This window comes from Sceloporus occidentalis, unplaced genomic scaffold, assembly GCF_023333645.1.
Source record: "Sceloporus occidentalis isolate IW3139 unplaced genomic scaffold, rSceOcc1.0.p SCAF_20, whole genome shotgun sequence".
Classification (NCBI taxonomy): Eukaryota; Metazoa; Chordata; class Lepidosauria; order Squamata; family Phrynosomatidae; genus Sceloporus; species Sceloporus occidentalis.
The window spans coordinates 12,129,895-12,151,723 of NW_028317000.1; the positions used below are offsets into that span (position 1 = coordinate 12,129,895).

The following is a 21,829-nucleotide window of genomic DNA, read 5'->3' on the forward strand; positions in this document are numbered from 1 at the left end:
CAATTATTTGTCTTTCAGCGCATTGGATGGTTTCTGGAGTAGCATGAGCTTTGTCTCTGTGGATATTTCTGGTCTTCTATCAAGCTGCTTGACAGTGTTCTCAACCTTCACCCAGTGAGGCTGGTTGGCAGCGCATTTACCAGGGCCATATTGGGCCAGTTCTGTGGCAGTTTTGGCCATGTTGGCTAGCAATAACAGGGTTGTAGTTCCTGGGGCATCAGTTAGGAAGTTCATTCGAGGAAATTCTTTGCGCAGCCAAAATGGTTAAAAGTTTATCAGGCTTAGTGGGGAAGAATCAAAATTTTCCAGAAATAAACCTAGATGAGAAGAGCTCAGAAGTTCACAATACTCCAATGAGGACTGATCAGGCTCAGTTACCACAGAATGAATGGCCTGCTGGAGGAGGAGGAGGTACTGGAGTGTTAAATTATTTAAATTTATTAAATAATCAGAATAATTTAAAGTAGGTTAAGCCAACCAGTAAAAATGCAAGCTTCAGAATTCATCTTTTTGTTGCAAATTACGCAAGTGGGATTTGCAAACGAAATGTGGCATTCTTGGGGAGCTCCCGTCGTGCCCTTTTCAGGAATCCTCCATTTCATGTTAGAGTTAAATTAAATAATTGTAAGTAAATTATTATTTTGTGTTTTCAGAGGAAAAGGACAAGATTGTTTTATGAATCGCACGTTTCTCTAGACCATTGACTGAAAATGTTGTGGGCTCATTTGAATGGGGATTGAGCATCCGCGTTTTTTCCCTTATCCCGGGGGGGGGGTCCCACATAAGGGAAGGGATGACTGTATATATATAAAACCTGTGTTTTATAGGTTATAGCAAAACTTTTGATTGTGTGGATCTTGAAAACCAATGGATTCCTCTTAAACAAACAGGTTTCAGTAATGTTATTTGCAATAACATTTGAATGTCCCAATGTGTAACCTGCACTCAGGATGAGGCTACTATCAGGACAGAATATGGAGAAATTGAATGGCTTCCAGTTGGCAAGCAGGTGATAGAATCAGAGTTGGAAGAGACCACAAGGGCCATCCAGTCCAATCCCCCCCCCCCCCCCGCCATTCAGGAACTCAAAGCCTCTTTGACAGATGGCCATCCAGCCTCTGCTTAAAGACCTCCAAAGAAAGAGGTTTCACTCTCCAAGGAAGGAGTGTGTCCCACTGCTGGAAAGCTCTTACTGTCAGGAAGTTCCTCCTAACGTTGAAGTGGAATCTCTTTTCCTGCAGTTTGCATCCATTGCTCTGGTTCTGTTCTCTGGAGCAGCAGAAAACAAGCTTGCTCCCCCCTCAATATGGCATCCCTTCAAATATTTAAATAGGGCTATCCTATCACCTCTTAACTGACTCTTCTCCAAAGCTAAACATCCCCAGCTCCCCAAGTCTCTGCTCAAAAGGCATACTTTCCAGACCCTTCACTGTTTTGGTGGCCCTTCATTGGAAATGCTCTAGTTTTTCCACATCCTTTTTGAATTGTGGTGCCCAGAACTGGACACAGTATTCCAGGTGAGGCCTGACCAAAGCAGAACAGAGTAGAACTATTACTTCCTTTGATCTAGATACTCTACTTCTATTGATGCAGCCTAAAATTGTATTGGCCTTTTTAGCTGCCACATCACAAGGCAAGGAAACATTTTCTCACCCTGTCTTTTTAACTTGTGCACTGAACATATTTATTTATTATTTCATTTATATGAAATATAAGGGACCCAAGGTGGTTCACAGATAAAATAAATTGAAAACTTTAAGGTTGCTGCTAAGAGTGAACATTTGCCAATGACAAAGGATTTGAAATCGTAGAATCATAGCATTGGGAGAGGCCTCAAGTGCCACCAAGTGGAACCCCCTGCAGAGCTTCTGTGATCCAATAGTTTGTCAGGTTGCTCAAAAGAGCGACAACGTAGTTGTCATGGGCAAAGCACTGTGAAGGGGAGGTTCTGAGCAGCTGTGAGTAGTGTGTGTGTATCAGGAAGGTGGCTGTTCCATTGGCAAGAGTGATGTGACACCAGCAGTTCATGCATTGCAGACTCTGCCTGATTCATCCAGAAAGACTCTGCTGGTTGTTTTGCAATGCTTCCTCTTTTGAGTTTGCAGTTGTGCTAAAGAAGCTTTTATTGCAACAGTGTGGAGTGGGAGGGCTTGCCCTGCAAAGGGGCTGGCAGACACACAGTTTTTGTCCTTTCCCCTTCTTCCCAAAAGAAGCTGAATTGACCCTAGGGGCAAGTTTCAAATGCCTTATCTCACATAGCAGTGGGGGAGAGGAGGCTTAAGAACTATAAAAGCTTCTAAGTCAAAGATGGGTCACGGGTGAAGAATGCTGGGCATTGCAACTCAGCAACAGCTGGAAGGTCATTTTTTGCCCAAACTTGTTGTAGGTGACTGATCTTTGAGGGTGTCACTAGGGGTGCAGGCTGCATGAGGTGATACCATTGCCTAGGGTGGGTGATACCATTGACCCCAAATATTTGCCTTTTGGACTATGGCATTCACCTTTTCCCCTTTAAAATGCTGAAGAGGTGATGTGAGTGGGGCAAGGCTCAGTGAGAAGAGAAAGGAGAGGCCCCAGGTTTTAAAATTTTTAATATTTAAATTTAATTTTTAAGGTCTCTTTAAATTTTTCTTTTAAAAACGTCACATCTTCCCGAATGTTCACTTGAGCCGCATGCAGAAATGTACATGTGAGTAAGTACACTTAGGCTTTGCATACGAGACTGAAGCTGAAAGGTATAATTTTGAAGTTCTGCATTTCTGTGATGTATGGGAATTAGGAATCAGAATCATAGAATCGTAGAGCTGGAAGAGACCACAAGGGCCATCCAGTCCAACCCCATTCTGCCATGCAGGAAATCCAATCAAAGCATCCCCAACAGATGGCTATCCAGCCTCTGCTTAAAGACCTCCAAAGAAGGAGACCACCAAAATCTCTGAAGAAGAGTGTGTTCCACTGTCAAACAGCCCTTACTTTCATGAAGTTCCTCCTAATGTTGGGGTGGAATCTTTTCCTGTCACTTGCATCCATTGTTCTGGGTTCTATTCTCTGGAGCAGCAGAATACAAGCTTGCTCCCTCCTCAATATGACATCCCTTCAAATATTTAAACAGGGCTATCATATCACCTCTTAACCTTTTCTCAAGGCTAAACATCTCCAGCTCCCTAAGTCGTTCCTCATAGGACATGGTTTCCAGACCCTTAAGACCTATGAGCAATATTAGGACAGGAGAACATTCCTATGGATTCTGTATGGAATGGTATGGGAGGAGGTCAGTGGGATGCAGTGACGCAAGGAGTTACTGCACCGGGTGACGCCAACCCTAGTGATGCCACTGACTATCTTGAAGTCAATGAAAATGCTGCCATGAAATGTGTGTGAACACTTCAAATACATTTGCCAATCTATGCATGTATTTTTGTAAAGTAAAAATTGAAGTACCCACATTTATTGAAAGAGAAGTGAAGCTGGCTACACTATTTTCCCTTCCCAAGTGTATGACGAAGTTTATAAATAGCAAACCTTCTGCTAGGTTGCAGCAGGGGAAGTATCACTGGGAAGCTCCCTTTTCAGAAGAGGAACCACGTTTGGAGCAGCTACTTTTGCCTTCCTCTCCCTGATAGCATAGTTTGCAAACGAATGAGAGCAAGTTGGGCCTTATGTGTGTCATAGGCCAGAGCTGCAGCATGGGAAAGCATCTGAGCATCTCTGGCTGCATCTGCACTGCAGAAATAATCCAATTTGACACTGGTTTGAGCCTTCTCCTTGCTGGCTCCCATACTCTGGAATTCCCTCCCAAGTGAGGCTTTTTAACTTCTGTATCATGTTCAAAGAGATCCAGCATGGTGTAGTGGTTTGAGCTTTTGTCTACACCTCTGGAGACTTGGGTTCGAATTCCCAGTCGGACGTATAAACCCACGGGGTTTACAAGTCACACTCAGCTTCAGAGGATGGCCATGGCAAGCCCCCTCTGAAGAAATGTGCCACAATAGGGTTGCCATAAGACTTGAAGGCATGTAACAACGATGAATCCTTTTGAAAAATATTTGTTTTTAAATGAGATGATTTTAACTGTTTTTAAAATTGAATTTTTATCATTTCCTCTGAGCTGCCTTGGGTCCCATTCTGGAAGAAAGGCGGCATATAAAATACATAATAAGAAATAGCTGGAGGAGGCTGGCCACAGCCCTGTACTTGGTTGTGTATTTGAAACAGAAGCGATTTGCCCAACTCAATGCAGGTGTTTACCGGTTCACCTGTTTCTGAGGAGCTGTGGGTGCGCATGTGTATATGAGAGAGAAGCTGGCAGAGCCATAAAGTTCATGCTCTGAAACACTGCAAGTGCATCTTGGCACAGAGCCCAATCGGAGTGCCGCCGCTGCTTCCTGCCGCATGCAAACACGAGGTTGCATAAAAAGACTTCCACATTTGAGCAAGTGCTGGTTCCGGTGTATGTGTGCCTATGTGTCACCCGCAGGGAGGAAGTTGATAAGTGTGGAGCGGAGAGGAACGCCTAAGAACCAAGAAACAAGCGCCCCGGTGGGAACAAGCTGATCGTCTGGTCCAAGATCTTTGGGTCAAAACTCCAAGGCAAAAGGTACGTTTGCTTAGCTCCTTATTTTTTTTTTCTTCCTCGAAGGTTCAGTGCAGTTTGAAAAGGAGAAGTTCCTCCTCACTCCAGGGCCCGGCTGTAGCTCTTAGGATGTTGCCGAATTACAGAAGTCATAGGGCCCATATAGACAGGCCAAAATAAAGCTGTTTCGGGTCACTTTGGAGGTATGCTGTTTAAATGACACACACATCTTAAGAGGCCAGAAACTGCACCAAAGCTGTGCTCCAGTCCTTAGGACTGAAGCGGGGCTTTGGCACGGCTTCCGGACTCTTAGGATGCATGCATCATTTAAACAGCAAACCTCCAAACTGACCCAAAGCAGCTTTATTCTGGCCTGCCTGTTTGGTCCCATAGTCAAGTATGAGGCTGTGGTTGGCTTCCTCCAGATTCCTGTCTATTTGAAGGTCCAGATCACCATGAAAAGGAGATGTTCCTCCTCTATCCAGAGTCAACTTGTAGCTTTCAAGATGTTGCTGGATTACAGTTCCAGTCATCCTTGGCCACTGGGCATGCAAGATGGTGCTCAGAAGGATGTAGTCCAGCTACATTTGGAAACTGCAAGCTCCTATCTCTCCCTCCTGGTCTTAATCTACTAACGTGAAGTCGAAGGCTTTCATGGCCGGCATCCATATTTTTATTGTGGTTTTTTCGGGCTAAGTGGCCACGTTCTATGAGTTTGTTTCTGACATTTTGTCAGCATCTGTGGTTGCATCTTCAGAGAATTCTCTTGAGGATGCCAGCCACAGATGCTGGCAAAATGTCAGGAAAAACTCTTCTAGAACATGGCCACATAGCCTGAAAAACCCACAAACCCCCCTACTAATCTACTAGGTTGGCTGTCTTAGTGGACGTCCCACTGAAGCCAAACAAAAGAGGAGAAGGGATCTTGACTTGGATGGGTTTTCTGGAGGTATCTGGTTTGATGTTATGGGAGGCGAGGGGCTCCAGCGCATTGAATCTGATCCAGCAAGGATGTTTCTGATCTTAGATGGGTCGTGACATAGGCCAGTCCAGCAACATTTGGAAATCTCAAGCTCCCATCTCTCCCTCCTGGTCCTAACTGTACCAAGCTTGACTGGTTTGTTAGACTTCCCACTGAAACCAACAAAAGGAGAGAAGGAATCCTGACTTGGAATCCTGTTGATGGTTTTTTTGGAGGCATCTGGTTTGACTTTATGGAAAGCAAGGGACTCCAGGGCATTGAATCTGATCCAACAGGAATGGTTCTGTATCTTCTCAGATGGGTTCTCTGATATAGGACTGTCACAACAGATACAGAAGAAGGCTCATGGTACCCTAACAACCATCAATGTTATGGAGGTAGAGGTTTCAGAGATACATGATGGCTTCCTCAGATGGCATACATAGTACAGTGGGCCCTTGGTATCTGCTAGGATTTGGCTCCAGGACCGTCCATGGATACCAAAATCTGTGGATGCTCAAGTTCCATTAAATACAGTAGCATAGTGAAATGGTGTCCCTTATATAAAATGGCAGGACCTAGGGTTGAATAGTGAAATGGTGTCCCTTATATAATGGCATCTCCTTAGGGTTGCCATAAGTAGGAAATGACTTGAAGGCATACAACACACACACATGCACACACACACACACTTTACTTGTTGCTTCCTTGTTCTGAGATAATGATATCTGTTTATTTAATATCCCAACTTTCTTCCCAAACAGCCCAGCGGATTGAACAACTTCTGTAAAATACAGAGCAGTAGAATAGCTTCATTGAAATAATTCTAACAGCAAGGATTAATAAGATATATGAAAACAAAGCACTTGCCTATCCTCTGAAGACTTGTAGAAAATAATATGGCTGCATCCACACTGCCACGAACACCACTTTAACTGCCATAGAAAACTGAATGCTATGGAATTCTGGGAGCTGTAGTTTGTTGTGGCACCAGAGCTCTCTGACAGAGAAAGCTAAATGTCTCACAAAACTACAAATGCCAGAATTCCATAGCATTGAATGATGACAGTGTAAGTGGTGTCAAACAACATTATTCCTGTTGTGTGGACGCAGTCCAAGGTATCCCATTATGTATTTATATGCAAATACTCCAAGATCCAAACAAATCCAAAATGCCTTTGGTTCCAGATAAGGGAGAGTCTCAACCTGTAGCACTAATGCCCTGGAAGTCAGTAAGACAGATAACAATATGTAATGTGACAAGCAAACAAAACTTGTGCTCAGTACTTTCTTGCTGTTTAGTCAGTATATTTTTTTAGATGACCTCCATTCAGGATCATGTCACAAGCCCTAGAAATCTATAATGCTACAACCCTGAACCGTGTTCAGATAGCCTTTCTGTGCCATCTTTAGTCCAAGTTTTAGTGAGAAGGATGCAGTTCTCAGGTTCAAAGATGCAACTGTCATGCGAGGTCCAAAACACACTGCAGAAATAATCCAGTTTGAGACCGCTATAACTGCTCCGACTCAATACTAGGGAATTCTGTGAACTGTAGTTTTGTGAGACATTTAGTGGCTTTGGTGCCACAATAAACTGCAGTTCCCAGGATTCCCTAGCATTGTGCCAGGGCCATTAAAGCAGTCTCAAGCTGGATTATTTCTGCAGTGTGGACTGTAGGAGGGTTGGGGAGGACAGGGACGATGATGGGACAAATTGCATGTAGGACAAAGGATGCGTTCTCTGGTCATCATGATTCACCCTGACATGGACGGAAGACAAATTCTGCAGAATCAGTTGTACTGAGGAAGGAAGGAAGAAAGGAAGGAAGGAAGGAAGGAAGGAAGGAAGGAAGGAAGGAAGGAAGTCAAGAAGATGGAGATTGCTGTAGTAGTCTAGAAAGTAAAGGTTTAGTAGGACATCAGAGGCAAGAGATGCTAAACAGCCTGGAGACTGGGCAATATGATGGTCTTAGCTCCATTACTGAACTACAGAGCAGACAAGAATGAAGCAGCAGGAGGAAGGATGTTGCCTAAAGCCAAGGTATTGGAATGTAGTATGAGATCCAATGTAGTGTAGTTTGTGTGGTTTGAGTGTTTGAGTGTGACTCTGGAGACCAAGGTTTGAATCCCAGATCGGCCATGGAAACCCTCTGAGTGAACTTGGCAAGTCACATTCTCTCAGCCTGAGAGGATGGCAATGGCAAATTCCCTCTGAAGAAACGTGGCAAGAAAACCTCACGATTGGTCGTCATAAGTTAGAAACGACTTGAAGGCACACAACAACAACAACAACAACAACAACAACAACAAACATAGTGTGGAAGTCAGAAGATGCGATTAACTGTTCAAGAGAGCCGCCATGAAGCTGGGGGGTTAGCTAGTGTTATGATATACATAGTGTCTCAATACACTTGGAAGAGTAATGGTCGAAGCTGTGAACAAAATGTTTAGTGTGATCCACTAAGGCACCTTTTGCATTCTTATGTGTCTTCTCAAGCCTTCTCTTTGGTTTCTCTAGGGCTCGCCATGGCTGGTCTGAAAACAGCCAGCGGGGAATACATTGATGACTCCTGGGAGCTCAATATTTTTGTGGAAGACCTGGGACCTGGTGCTGATCCGATCACCCTCCGGGTCTCCGGCACCATGCATATTGGAGGCATCATGCTACAGATTGTGGACAAGTTAAGTAAGTCTACCAAGATATTGTGCTTGACTGCTTTCCACCGTACCTGTGCTGACTGCTTTCCACCGTACCTGTGCTTGGGGAAAGCCATTTTGCCCTGTGCGGTTATGGGAATCATAGTCCAAAACTGCAAAATTTCCAGATTCTTGATTTTTTGTGGGTTTTTGGGGCTATGTGGCCATGTTCTGGAAGAGTTTATTCCTGATGTTTCACCAGCAGCTGTGGCTGGCATTTTCTATGGATCCTGGCCAGATTCTGTTCTGTGACATTTTTTTTTAAATGGGGCAGATGCAAAGTCTTTCCAAAGTACAATATACTTAGAATTGGAAGGCTTTTGCTTCTTCTGTGGTCCTGTCTCTGAAAGGATGGCTGCAGCAAGACTATAGATCCTATAATCCCATAGCATTGAGCCAGGCAGTTAAAGTGGCACTGTGCAGTGTAGATGCAGTTTAAGTCACATTTCTTAGCCTATTAAAAATACATTTTTGCATGCATGGAAGGGATATGGTTCATTCAGTTACTCAGGTATGGTATTAATTCGGTTGTGTGCCTTCAAGTAATTTCTGACTTAAGGTGACCCTATCATGGGGTTTTTGTGGCAAGATTTGCTCAGAGGAAGCTTTGCACTGAGGCTGAGAGTATGTGACTTGTCCAAGGTCATGACCAAGCTAAAATCAATCCCTAGTCTCCAGAATTGTAGTCCAGCACTCAAACCACTATGCCAAGCTGGCTCTCCAGATGTGGTAGAGTCTTGTCTTTTCACTTTGAGGACAATGCCACCTCACAAATTGTTGCTGCAATGGACCTAACCCAGAGCGACTGCTCTGACTGGGCCTGGTTATCACCCAGCATTCTCCAAGTGGGGAGAAGGGGACTACTATCAGCCCCCTGGCTGTGGCCAGACCTGGACGTCCGAGGCTAATCGGCATGCTCCAGGAGTCCACAAAGGGAAGAGGCCTGACCACAATGCCCAAGCTGAGTCACAGGTCTCCACCCACGCGGTCACTTTTTGACGCCAACATTCTCTCTGCTTTCCTTCCCTTTTGCAGGGGGAAAAAGAGTGTTCAAAAATGGATGGGAGGAGTAAGAGAAAGGGGAGTCCTTTTCACTTTGGGTGCCCCTTCCCTTAGGCCAGGTGAGCAAGGCCAAATGGATGCATCTTTGGGTACGGGCATGCATACTTTCTCTATCACATACATGCACAGTTGAACCTATGCAAGTGTGAAGAAGTTGTGCTTTTAGATTCCAGTTGCCACAGTCCCTCCATCAACATTTTATTTATTTACTTATGCATTCAAATATATATGTCTCACCCTATATCTGAAGATCTCAGTGTGGCTCACCAAAAAACAAAATTTAAAACAATAACTAATAACAATATATATGTATAATGAGTCACATTATACATATATTATAATTATGTTATGTTATGTTATGTTATGTTATGTTATGTTATGTTATGTTATATTACATTACAACATATTATATAATAGGCATCAGTACTGATGGCACTGATACAGAGAACCAGCATGAAGTAGTGGTTTGACAGAGTTCAGTTTTAGCTCAACCATGAAACCCACTGGGTGCCCTTGGACAAGTCACATATTCTCAGCCTCAGGGGAAGGCAACAGCAAACCTCCTCTGATCAAATCTGGTCAAGAAAACCCCAGGATAAGTTCACCTTTTGTTGTTGTTGTTATCTATTCAAAGTCGTAACCCAGCACTGAAACCATTATGCCATGCTGGTTCTCACTCCTCCAAATGATGCTATATATTTGTTTGTTATAATATGTGATTTTTCTCATCTATGCATCAGATATTGCTTGACCACACACATCCCAGTTTTCATATGTGAAATGTTGGAAGTTATGCCATCTTGTATCTCTTTCTCCTTTCCTCTAGAACTTCAGAGGGATTGGTCAGACCATGCGCTGTGGTGGGAACAGAAGAAACTTTGGCTGCTGAAGACAAGCTGGAGCCTGGATAAATACGGGATTTTAGCAGATGCCAAACTCCGGTACACTCCTCAGCATAAACCGGTGTTGCTTTCACTGCCAAACCGCTGCAGTGTCCGTGTCCGGGCTAACTTTGCTCAACCTGTCTTCCGCACGGTTACCGATATTTGCAAGGTCCTTGGTGAGTATTAAGTAACCATCTACAACTTGGACTTGGCATCAAAGCATCAGTTGCAATGTACTGAGGAAGCTATGAAAGTATGACATGAGGACACAGCAGATATCCCCCGTGTAGAAGCTAAGCAGATACAAACAGAGTCATTGCTTATATGCGGGGGCACCTGGGACTACAACTCCCATATTCCTCAACCTGGGTTCTTATGTCTAAGGCTGCTGGGTCTTGCAGTTCTGCAATATATGGAGGGCCACATGATTCCCTCAATGTTTGCACTGCAGAATTAAGACTAGGAGAACAAGCTAAATCTAGAGGTGAACATCTAATCTAAGAGAACATCATGCTAGAGGATAACTTCTCCTCTAGGAAAACATACTGACATTTGTGGGTGAAACCTCAAGATCTGGGAAGAAGCAGGCATAGAGAATGAAGATAGAAAGCTGCCTTATAAAGATGGTTTGGACATCTCACCATCATCTGCCAAAATAATTTGATGCTACACACCTTAATGTTGGGAAATGAAGTTCACTTTTTCTCTCTGCCTCAAGTGGCAATATGCATTGGCTTGGCCATGGAAGTTAGATCGCTCTGTCACAGAGATATGGTTGGGTTGAGTAGAAATACAGGTAGGAATCCTTTCCAGAGCAAATGCGTCTCTCCTTTGCCTCTCCTGCCACAGGTATCCGCCATTACGAAGAGCTGTCCTTGCTGCGTGCCCCAGAGGAGAAGGACAAGCGGAAGCAGAAGGAGAAGGAGGGAAGCCGTACAGAGAGCTATGACTTGACAGGAGTGCGTCTTCCAGCAAGTGAGAAATGGGGGCAGACAGAGCTAGGAAAAGTTCCTTTTTCCCCCAGACAAACATTCCCAGAATTCCCATTCAAGCATAGCTACCAAGAGTTGGCTACAGGTGTAAGTTTGTAGCCAAAAATAAGTGTGTTTTCCAAGCTCTGAGTGTGACATGGACTTTCTTTTCATTGTGTGCTTCAGTGTTTGGGCTGCAAGAGCGATGGCGGTGGTAGGGCTCAGGTTATGGACCCTAGAATGAATTTTATTTTATTTCCCATTCATACTTTGTAAAACATTTGTGCCATAGGAGTTTACCGATGCCATGTTTACAGAAACCACACTCTAGTTATCAGCTGTTCAAGTGTTGCAGTCAACCTGGGGGACAAAGAGCATCAGTGGGTGCTTTCAGTAGGACTTTTTCACAGTTGGGAAGGCTGTGTCTGGATGACCTGGCTTCTTCTTGTTTGGCCTGCTACAAAAGTTACTTGCTTGCACTTTGGTTTCCCAAACCTCCAACACCGGTTAGGGCAGTAGTTTTTCAATTTTGGTCGGCTGACCAAGTGCCATAAACTATGAGGTCCTTTATTTTTAAACCAAACTTAGAGTGGTTTCAAGTAGCGCACACCTTCAACGAGACAATTGTTCTGATAGAAAGGACTATCCCCTGTAAAATAGGGCATGTGACCAGCCACACACATCTGGGACCAGGGTCTGTGCCTCATGTAGAGCAAATGTCTCTCCCCAGGCAATCATGGCTGTCCTCCTGCAGCTAGGAGGGTCAACTGTGCAACCTAGGGCAAACCATAGCTCATCCAGCAGCCCTCTTCAAGAGAGCAGGTTCAATGTGGCAACCTTTGCAACAGCCCTGACCCTTCCTCCATTCTGTTTTGATGCCAGGTGCAGAGCAGCAGCTGTTCCGTGGGATGCCCGCACACTTCTCAGACAGCGCCGACACAGAGGCCTGCTACCGGATGTTGTCAGTGAGCCAGACGGGGCTCACCCCTGAGCAGATCATGCGAATGCCTCGGCCAGGATCCCTCATCGAGAAGGCACAGATCAACAGCAGGTGTAGTGCAGAAGGGTAGAACCAAGAGGGCTGGGCATTTGCAGATCCCAGAGCTTCAAATAGTTAACTTTGAAGCTGCAACTACCAGAATCACCCAACCAACATGGCGACTGGGTAGAACTTGCAGTTCCCAAAAGTAGCTTCTCTTCTCTGGCACCCAGATGGAAAGGTATATAATTAGGGAGCTGGAGGGGCCTCAATAGTCATCTGAGCCATTGCTCCAGCACTCCTGGTTGGCAGATTGGGCTGTGTGTCTATAGTACCCAGGGAAGGCCAGCTGGCTCTGGAGCACAGCCAAGAGCATCACTTTCCCATGTGAGATCCAATGCCCATCTAACCAAGTATTCTGCCTCTAATGGTAGCTGGTCAATTGGATCTGAGGAGCCCACATGGAGACATAAATTCTCTCATTGTTTGCTCATCTCTGGGAAGGAAAGCTATCCTGCCCCTAGAGATGAAGATTCAGTTTTTTAAAAAGTTACGAAGTTCTCATGGTTTTTATTGATATGCTCAAATAATATGGAAGAATAATAGAAAGCCATGATTCCTTCTCTCTCAGTTTTGGAATTGTGGCCCACCTACCATTTCAATTCATCCACCCTTTTGGCCTTCTAAAAACAGTATCTAGAGGACACCCATCACTAAAGATGGGGATCTCTCACCCATCTCTATATAAGTGAGCATTGGATCTATGCATTTTAAATGCCAAATGCTTATAGTTTTATATAGTGCCATCTCTGTGATATGAAACATTTTTTAAAAGCCAGGTCTCCATCCCAAGGCAAACAATTATTGACAGCAAGAGATGATAACAGGGAAAGGAGGGATGTGAAAAGTATAGGAGAAAAGAAAGAAAAACTATTATTTTAACTATTTTTCAATGGTTTACTATCATTTTATTTTGTTATAAATTATTTATTTGGGAAGCAATCTAGAGATTTTATTATATTAACAATGCACCAATAAAATAAAAAAATAAACTGGGCTATGAGATTGCTCTCTTCTCTGAGACAGACACAACAAGAAATGGGGTGCAAAGTAATAGCGAAACTATTTTTATCACAAGGTTTTCCTTCTTTCTCCTTCTTCCAGGTGGTTGGATTCATCGCGGACTTTGCTGCAGCAGGAAGTGAAAGAACATGACTGTTTATGGTTACGTTTCAAGTATTACTGCTTCTTTGATTTGGAGCCCAAGGTGAGCATTTCTTAGAAATCAGCCCAAGCCTTAGTTTTTTTATTCCATTTGTTTCTAGAAAATAATATGCCCTTCTCTGCCACTCCTGGAACATGGCAAAGAGAGAGAGAGCCAAACAGCTGCTGAAAAATCCTCCTGGGGATCTCAGTTCTAGTTCTCCAAGTGTTGTTTGAACAAAGAAGGAGCTGACCTTCATTAGGTTTTTGTGGGTCTTTCGGGCTATGTACCATGTTCAGTGGCTTTGGCATCTTCAGAGAATGCTGACCTGGAAGAGAGTGGGATATACACACACACACACACACACACACACACACACACACACACACACACACTGTGTGACCCTGGGTAGGGAGGAGTGATTTCCATGTTAATCTGTGTATTGTTCTGGATGGCAGTGCCTCAAGGTGGGAGGATATGCAAAAAGGATTAGTATCTGCAACAAGCTTCACTTCTCAGACTTCTCCCTCCTTTCTTCTTTCCCTGTAGTATGATGCTGTGAGGATCAACCAGCTCTATGAACAAGCCCGCTGGGCAGTGCTGCTGGAGGAGACGGAGTGCACTGAGGAAGAGATGGTGGTGTTTGCTGCTCTGCAGGTAGCATTTTCTTTCCCAAAATTCAGCTACTGCATGCATGGATGGGAACCCCCTTAAATTTTTGGAAGGACCTATTGCAGCCTTCCCCTGTTTGGCACCCTCAAGTCAGGCTATGTTCACAAGGGATGATGGGAGTCACAGTCCAACGCCTGACAGTAAGAGCTATTTGACAGTGGAACACGCTCCCTTGGAATATGATGGAGTCTCCTTCTTTGGAGATCTTTTAACAGAGACTGGATAGCCATCTCTCAGGGATGCTTTGATTTTGTATTCTTGCATGGCAGAAAGGATTTGAAGTGAATGGTCCTTGTGATCTCTTTCAACTCTAGGATTCTATATTCTGTTCTGCAGGAAGAAGGATGTTGTCTAAAGCCAAGGAGAGTAGATAACCATATGAATTAATATTGGAATGTGGTGTGGGAACCAGGGAAGAGAGGTGTTGAACTGGTGATAGGGCGCCCTTATGACGATGAGGGTTTAGATAGTGTTGAAGTGTGTAGTGTGCTAGGAAACAAATGTCTCTGTTCAACCCACTGCTGATGCTCTGGAGTATGTGGATAAATTCCATTTCTGTTTCCAATCTTCTTTTCTGGTTCTTTTGTTCAAGGACCACTGTTCTGAAGTCCAAGATGGAATACCTAAGGAGATCAAAGTGTTCTGCATTTGGTTTTTGTATATTCTCCTTCCTAATGTCTGATTTATGTTGATTTATCCTCTGGCACAGGGACCGGCCTGTTTGTCCAATGTAGAGTGGAGTCATTCTATGTGAAGCACACTGGCTTGGAAAAGACTGGCTTACAACAGGGTTGTAGTTGTTTTTGTTTTGTTTTTTGTGGTTTTTCGGGCTATGTGGCCATTTTCTAGAAGAGTTTATTCCTGACGTTTCACCAGCATCCGTGGCCAACATCTTCAGAGAAGATGCCAGCCGCAGTTGCTGACGAAACGTCAGGAATAAACTCTTCTAGAACATGGCCACATAGTTCGATAAACCCACAAAAAACTATGGATGCCAGCCATTAAAGCTTTCAACTTCACATTGTTTTTGCTTTGTTTTACAGCTATATACATTTGGAGTTTTGTTTGAAACCTAAGTGCCGATCACTTTGTCCTCCATGCACAAAGCTAAAGTGCCCCTTGCTTGTGTTTCAGTATCGCATCAATGAGCTATCCTTGAATGCCAACCCTGCGGAGCAGTCTGGTGATTCTGGCCTTGATGACTTAGACAAGGCCCTCGCCAGCCTCGAGGTCAAGCTGGAAGGATCATCGTCATCTTCCAATGTTCTGGTAAGTACCTTCCAAGGATACGCACTTCCCCTACGCCAAGGGTGGGCAACTGTGTGGCTCCTGAGGGGTTTTTAGACTACATCTCCCATAATGTCTTGCTGTTGGCAGTGATGACCAGAGCTGGCCAGCAAGTTTACAGGCCAACATCTGCAATTATGCCATCCTGCCTTATGTTAAGATTTCAAACAGAATTCTCTCCTTCTCTGAAATGAGTTCATATTCTGATGTTCTGTTTTTGATTTGTGTTGCTGCTGCTGTCTGATTCAATATGCTTCATAACCAGTCAGTTTGTTTGAATTTTAATTGTAAACTTTATTTTATTTTAATTATGGCTTGCTTTAAAAATAAATAATAAACTGTCCAGTGTATGAAGACACCAAATATATAAATATTTTTCTTTGTTTCCCTTTATAGGAAAGTCTCACAGCCATCCCCGAGCTGAAGGATTACCTCCGAATATTCAGGTGACTTGCTAGACAATACGTTTCATGAGATCATGGCTCTTGGAGAAACGTTTAAAAACAGACTGCAACCGTTTCTTTTGATTCCTGGTTCCTGTTTTGCACTGCAGTAGACATTAATATTTTGCTAAAATATATTTCCTAACCTGGTGCTATCCAGATGTTCCCAACTACAACTCCCATCATTGCCAACCAGTCCTTGACTACTTTTACAAACAACAGAACATCTGGCTTCTGTCTCCACTTTGGCCAAGAGGGAGTTGGCCAGGGGAGGGTAGAGCTGCCCCACCACTGTTGCCCATGGAGGCCTGTGCTCACAATGTCCATTTGCTCAATGCAGGCCACGCAAGCTGACCCTGAAGGGTTACAAGCAGTACTGGGTGATCTTCAAAGAGACCTCCATCTCCTACTACAAGAGCTCCGAGGAAGCACTGGGAGAACCCATACAACAACTCAACCTCAAGGGTGAGTCCTGCCAATTCCCACCACCTGGCATTGGAAAGGCAAGTGGTACAGCAGACCCAAGAGCAGCTTCAGTGGCCAAGGTGCTCCCTCAGAGCCCAGTAGGAGACCATCCTCCTCCTAAGAGATGCTGAGGTTAGTTCGAAACTTCTAGTCTCCAGTGAACCGTGCAAGTGACTCACCGACCTAGAGGATTATTGGGAGACTATTGTTATGAGGATAAAACTTTCTCTCTCTCGGCTTAACCTGCTTCACGGTCATGGTTGGCCAGCTTGTTATATTCGACTACCCTATTTCTACCCTATTTCTGTCCTACTCCAGGCTGTGAAGTCGTACCAGATGTCAATATCTCTGGCCAGAAGTTTTGCATCAAGCTGTTGGTGCCTTCTCCAGACGGGATGAGTGAAGTACACTTGCGTTGTACAGATGTGAGTCGGACAGGGAAGAAAAAGGAGTGAGGGTTAGAACCCAGAGTTGGGTTCCCCAGGATTGAGCTTGAATCATGTTCTCTGATGCATCAACATGTAGCTGCAGTGTGCTGACTTTCTGTTCCAAGAGTCACCAGTTTGCACTTGTGTACACATGAATTGTAATTCACCAACATCTGTAGTCCAACTACTTTCCCCGCAGCATTCTTTACACAGACCCTTCTCTCTAAAAATATTAGGAGGAGGATTATGAGATCTTGGTCTCTTGGCTGCATCTTTCTCCTTTCTCCAACCAGGAGCAGCAATATGCCCGGTGGATGGGTGGTTGCAGGCTGGCGGCGAAGGGCAAGACCATGGCGGATGCATCATACCAAGCCGAGGTGGAGAACATCCTGTCCTTCCTGAAGCTCCAGAGGACCAACCCAGAGGCACCCTTAGCTGCAGAAGCTGAGGGGGCCCAGTGGCTTGTGTCCCCTCGCTACCAGAAGAAATTCAAACCTAAGCAGGTATCTTTCAGCCAGGCTGCTTGTACCTCTGAAATGTTGTTCACCCTTTGCAATTGATTTACTGATTTACAGGGCAGCTAGTGCCAACCAGTAACTCTTCTATTAGTAGCCTGATGAGCTTATCTCACAGTAGTTGGGGCACAGGCAGCCATTTTTAGTATTCCACAATGCTTCACGAGGACCTTGCATTAGGTTCACAGTTAGAAAATCCAGGAAAGTACAAGAACTGTCAGCCTGACATCAATACCAGGGAAAATATTGGCATGAATTATGCAGGAATCTGTCAGCAAGTAACTTTATGATAATGTAGGATCAATGAGTTTGTCACCAAACTAACTGTATGGGGGGACAAATAGACTCCTCACTCCCACTGATTTACTAATCCGTCTGTCTCCATTTATAACATCCACAGTTAACTCCACGTATCCTGGAGGCCTATCAGAATGTGGCCCAGCTCTCTCTTGCTGATGCCAAAATGAAATTTATCCAAGCCTGGCAGTCACTCCCAGATTTTGGCATCTCTTACTTTGTGGTCAGGTAAGAAACTGTGCCATATGAGGACAGAGGTCTTCTTCTTTGAACTCTGCCATCTTCCAAATGTGTGCCCTCCAAAGTGTGTTGGACTACATCACCACTAGTCCACATGGTATTCTGCATATTATGGGCACAAAGCAACTTTTAGATCTTTAAACAGGTTCTACCTCCTGAGCAGAAGTGGGGAAGGTTTATACATAAAGGCACACATGGCTTTGCTGTCTTTCTACAGATTTAAGGGCAGCCGGAAGGATGAAATCTTGGGCATTGCCAACAACCGCTTGATCCGTATTGACCTGGCTGTTGGGGATGTGGTGAAGACCTGGCGATACAGCAACATGCGACAGTGGAATGTCAACTGGGATATCCGACAGGTCAGTGTCTGCAGTGTGTGTTGGTTCTGATAATTTAAGGACCCAGTTTATTTGTTCTGCTGGATCCCTGAATCAAGTTTGCAGGGTTTGGGGGATTGTCTTCCTGGTCTTCATTCCAGCATCAGCCACTAAATGGAGTCAAAGCCACAAATAAAAGAGCTTGTCATCCATTTTACACTTCTCGGCAGCCTACAAAAAAAAATACCCTCAAAGCTCTTGCACATCTGTAAGAAATTTCTACGTACCGCAGACAACTGAGTGAGAAGACATGATCAAACTTGACCTATTAGTTTCTTTCCCCCAGGTAGCCATAGAGTTCGACGAACACATTAATGTGGCCTTCAGCTGCATCTCTGCTGGTTGCAAGATTGTGCACGAATACATTGGTGGCTACATCTTCCTGTCCACACGCGCAGCCGACAGAGGCCAAACCTTGGATGAAGAGCTCTTCCACAAGCTGACAGGTGGCCATGAAGCCCTCTAATCTTCTGCCACCAAGGCATGACCCTTCCCTTGAACACAGTGCCCCATGGCCTCCTTGAAGAACTGTTTGGCCACTGATGGTGGGTAAAGCCCCTAACTGGAATTTGGATGCGGAGAGGACCTGTCTGATACACAAGAAAACTCTTTCCCAATACAATTGGAAGAGTGGACTCTTATGCAGGAGGAGGGTGGGAACAGGCAAGCGGAGTGGTCACAGCAGGGAAGGGGCGTCTCTTTCTAGGCTGTTTTTTGAAGGGGTGTCCTGGCGCAATCCATTATTTGCCCTTTCCAAAATCTTGGAACCACTGTCACTCATAAAACTTTCCCAGTTCTTGATCTAGCTTTCAGGGCTAATGGTTACATCTGAGCTAGTTGGGTCGAGGTACTTTTAACTGTATTTTAATGCCATGGAATTTTATACCATTGGTGCATTGACAGCAAGGAGACTGTATCTGTTGCTTCTTCTTTTATTTTTTACTTGCCATGTGTGCAACAATTAAAAATGTTCTGTTTGGAAATGTCCTCCTCTGTTTTTGTTGATTTTTCCCACCATGGAAGGTATATTTGCACTCCGCCTTACATAAGCAACCGTGCTTGCGGCAACTGAAATAGGCATGGATGTTTTAAAACCCCCATGGTTTAGATGGAAGATTGATAATTCGTTGTCTTATGTTTGTCAATCTGTGTCTTAAGTGGGAGTATTTGTTCCTTTGACCCATAAGGAAACAATGGCAGTCCTGGGTTTCCTGGGAGCCAGTGCAAAGGCATCTCACAAACTCTTAATGGGTTGTTTATTAGTCACCATAGCTAAACCAATGGCTACCAAACTTCTGTCCTCCAGATGTTTTGAACTTCAATTCCCAGAATTCCTGACTGTTAGCCAAGCTGGCTGGGACTTCTGGTAGCTGAAGTCCAAAACACTTGGACGACTAAAGTTTGAGAATCACTGGCCTAAAACATCTGGAGGAAACCAGGTTAGATAAAGCTGCCGAGAATGCAATCTTATGTGTGTCGACTTAGAAGTTAGTTCCATTTGAGTTCAATTGAATTTATTCTCAAGCTGGAGTCTTATGGAGCTTTATATGGTGAAATGCTGAATTGAATGTAATAAGATTTGTTGCTGAGCATCCCTGGATAACAAATTTCCCATTTGTGTCAACGATGCAATTATTTATAAGAAGCACACCTCTTTGTATTTTAAACCACTTGGCATAACAATAAGTATGACGGTCTAAATTTATTTGCTGTGGGTTATCAAAGATCCTTTTTTATAGTTTTTTGTGGGTTTTTGGGGCTATGTGGACATGTTTTAGATTAGTTTATTCCTGGTGTTTTGCTGGCATCTGTGGCTGGCATCTTCAGAGAATGCTGGCATGGAAGAGAATGGAGTGTGTATGTATATGTATGTATGTATGTATGTATGTATGTATGTATATAAAGATCCTTTGATCGAAAAAAAAGTCACGATAATTGAAGCGTGTGTGATCCTGCCTTGGGAAGGTAGGCAAAAGCAAAGAAGGTTTTGTGGGTTTTTTGGGCTATGTGGCCATGTTCTAGAAGAGTTTATTTCTTGGCCACATAGCCCGAAAAACCCACAAAAAACTATGGATGCCGGCCATGAAAGCCTTCGACTTCACAAAACAAAGAAGGATCAAACAGGGAACGGGAGAACAAAGCTTTTAGGACCATTGAGGCCTAAGTGGAATACGTACACTTTATTTATTGGTTTGGATATGAAACTATAGACCTTGTGATCTTCAGCTAAAGGAGTAGAGCGTTTTAATTAAATCCTTTTTGGTTTCCAAATATTATGTTACGTGTCTCGGGGGGATTTTCACTACAGGCTGAACTCTGTTTTGTTCCCATTGCTGCGGCGGCTGTGGCGGCGGTTGCTATGGCCAGCGGAGGGAAAGTGGTGTGATTAATTTCCCAGGTATAATTAGAACTCATGGCTTCTGGCTTGGCCTGGTGGGACCTTGGCAACCTGCCTAAACGTTGCCCCAGCAAACAAAGAGGGGAGAAAACACCTTTAGAATAAGGGAAAGGTTGCATGCGCCATTGCTCTTTCTAAACCAAACCCATGAGACAGCACTAGCTCCTTTGTGAACCCAAGCATTGCCACATGTTCCTTAGTCAAAGAAGCAACTCCTTCTTTACAACTTAATTTTACTATTTCTAAGAGGCTGTAGAGAGATCTTGCAGCACCTTTGAGACTCACTGAAAGAAAAGTTGGCAGCATGAGCTTTCAGAGACTTAAGCCAACCTCCTCAGATGCATTAAGTCTCAAAGGTGCTACAAGATCTCTGTATCTTTAAATTCTATTATTATTATTATTATTACTGAAAGAAAGTTGGCAGCATGAGCTTTTGTAGATTTCAGTCTACTTCCTCTGATGTGCTTGGTCTCAAAAGTGGTAAAAGATCTCTATATCTAATTTTTACTGCTATTATTATTATTATTATTATTATTAATACTAACTTAAAGAAAGTTAGCAGCATGAGCTTTTCTAGACTTCAGTCTACTTCCTTAGATGCATTTAGTCTCAAAAGGGCTACAAGATCTCTATCTTTAAACTCTACTACTACTACTAGTAGTTATTATTATTAACTGATAGAAAGTTGGCAGCATGAGCTTTCATAGACTGAAGTCTGCTTCCTCAGATGCATTACGCCTATGAAAGCTGAGGCTGCCAACTTCTTGTTGGTACAATTATTGTGTGTGTCTATTAAAGAAGGAGGCATTGTATCAATTACTTTTTATACGTTTTTTATTTGTATAAAATGCAGTACACAGATATATAACGCTTCTTAGTCCTGCTCATAAAGGGAAGACATTTTGGTATCCCTCCTGGAGAGAAGGCTGAGATGGAGGACATGATTTAAGAAAAATGTAGGTCATTGCAAAATAAAATTCTGAAAAGCACTCATGTAAATGTAAAGTGATGCTTCTGAGTCCTGCTCAGAAAGGGAGGATATTTTGCAATTCCTCTTGGAGTGAAGGCTGAAATGCAGGACATGCAAGGGAAAAAAATTGCATGCTTCTTGGTTGAGAGAAACAGTTGCAATTTTGGAGGACCATTTGCAGTTCTTAAAACTGAAATGGAGGACGCGCAAGAAAAAAAATGTAGGCCATTGCAAAACAAAAAGCTGAAAAGCACTCATAGAAATATGAAGTGCATGCTCCCTGGTCCTGCAGAAGGGAGGCCATTTTGGGGGAAGAGAACTCCATTTCCCAGGAGCCTTTGCGGCCCAGAGGGGGCGGGGCCAAAGAGGCTGATCAAGATCATGTGTGTTTTGATGGCAGCAGCTG

At 43.9% G+C, this 21,829-nt stretch overlaps 1 protein-coding gene across 1 annotated transcript; it reads left to right on the forward strand.

Annotated features, from left to right (window-relative positions):
* The first annotated feature begins 4,486 nt into the window (after positions 1–4,486).
* FERMT3 (FERM domain containing kindlin 3) lies at positions 4,487–19,042 on the forward strand. The gene is made up of 15 exons (XM_089483196.1): positions 4,487–4,597; positions 8,053–8,220; positions 10,120–10,353; positions 11,027–11,152; positions 12,031–12,199; positions 13,292–13,394; positions 13,881–13,988; positions 15,138–15,272; positions 15,687–15,736; positions 16,074–16,198; positions 16,517–16,623; positions 16,920–17,129; positions 17,542–17,666; positions 17,896–18,037; positions 18,342–19,042. Exons 2-15 carry the CDS (start codon positions 8,061–8,063, stop codon positions 18,519–18,521), a joined length of 1,974 nt encoding a protein of 657 aa, XP_089339322.1. The 5' UTR covers positions 4,487–4,597; positions 8,053–8,060; the 3' UTR covers positions 18,522–19,042.
* The last annotated feature ends 2,787 nt before the right edge of the window (positions 19,043–21,829 follow it).

Bases quoted from the DNA above. Each gene is read 5' to 3' on its own strand.
- FERMT3 (XM_089483196.1), top strand. From the start codon at position 8,061: ATGGCTGGTCTGAAAACAGCCAGCGGGGAATACATTGATGACTCCTGG. The intron at 10,354-11,026 runs GTGAGTATTAAG...CTCCTGCCACAG, and splicing joins CGATATTTGCAAGGTCCTTG to GTATCCGCCATTACGAAGAG. The intron at 12,200-13,291 runs GTGTAGTGCAGA...TCCTTCTTCCAG, and splicing joins AAGGCACAGATCAACAGCAG to GTGGTTGGATTCATCGCGGA.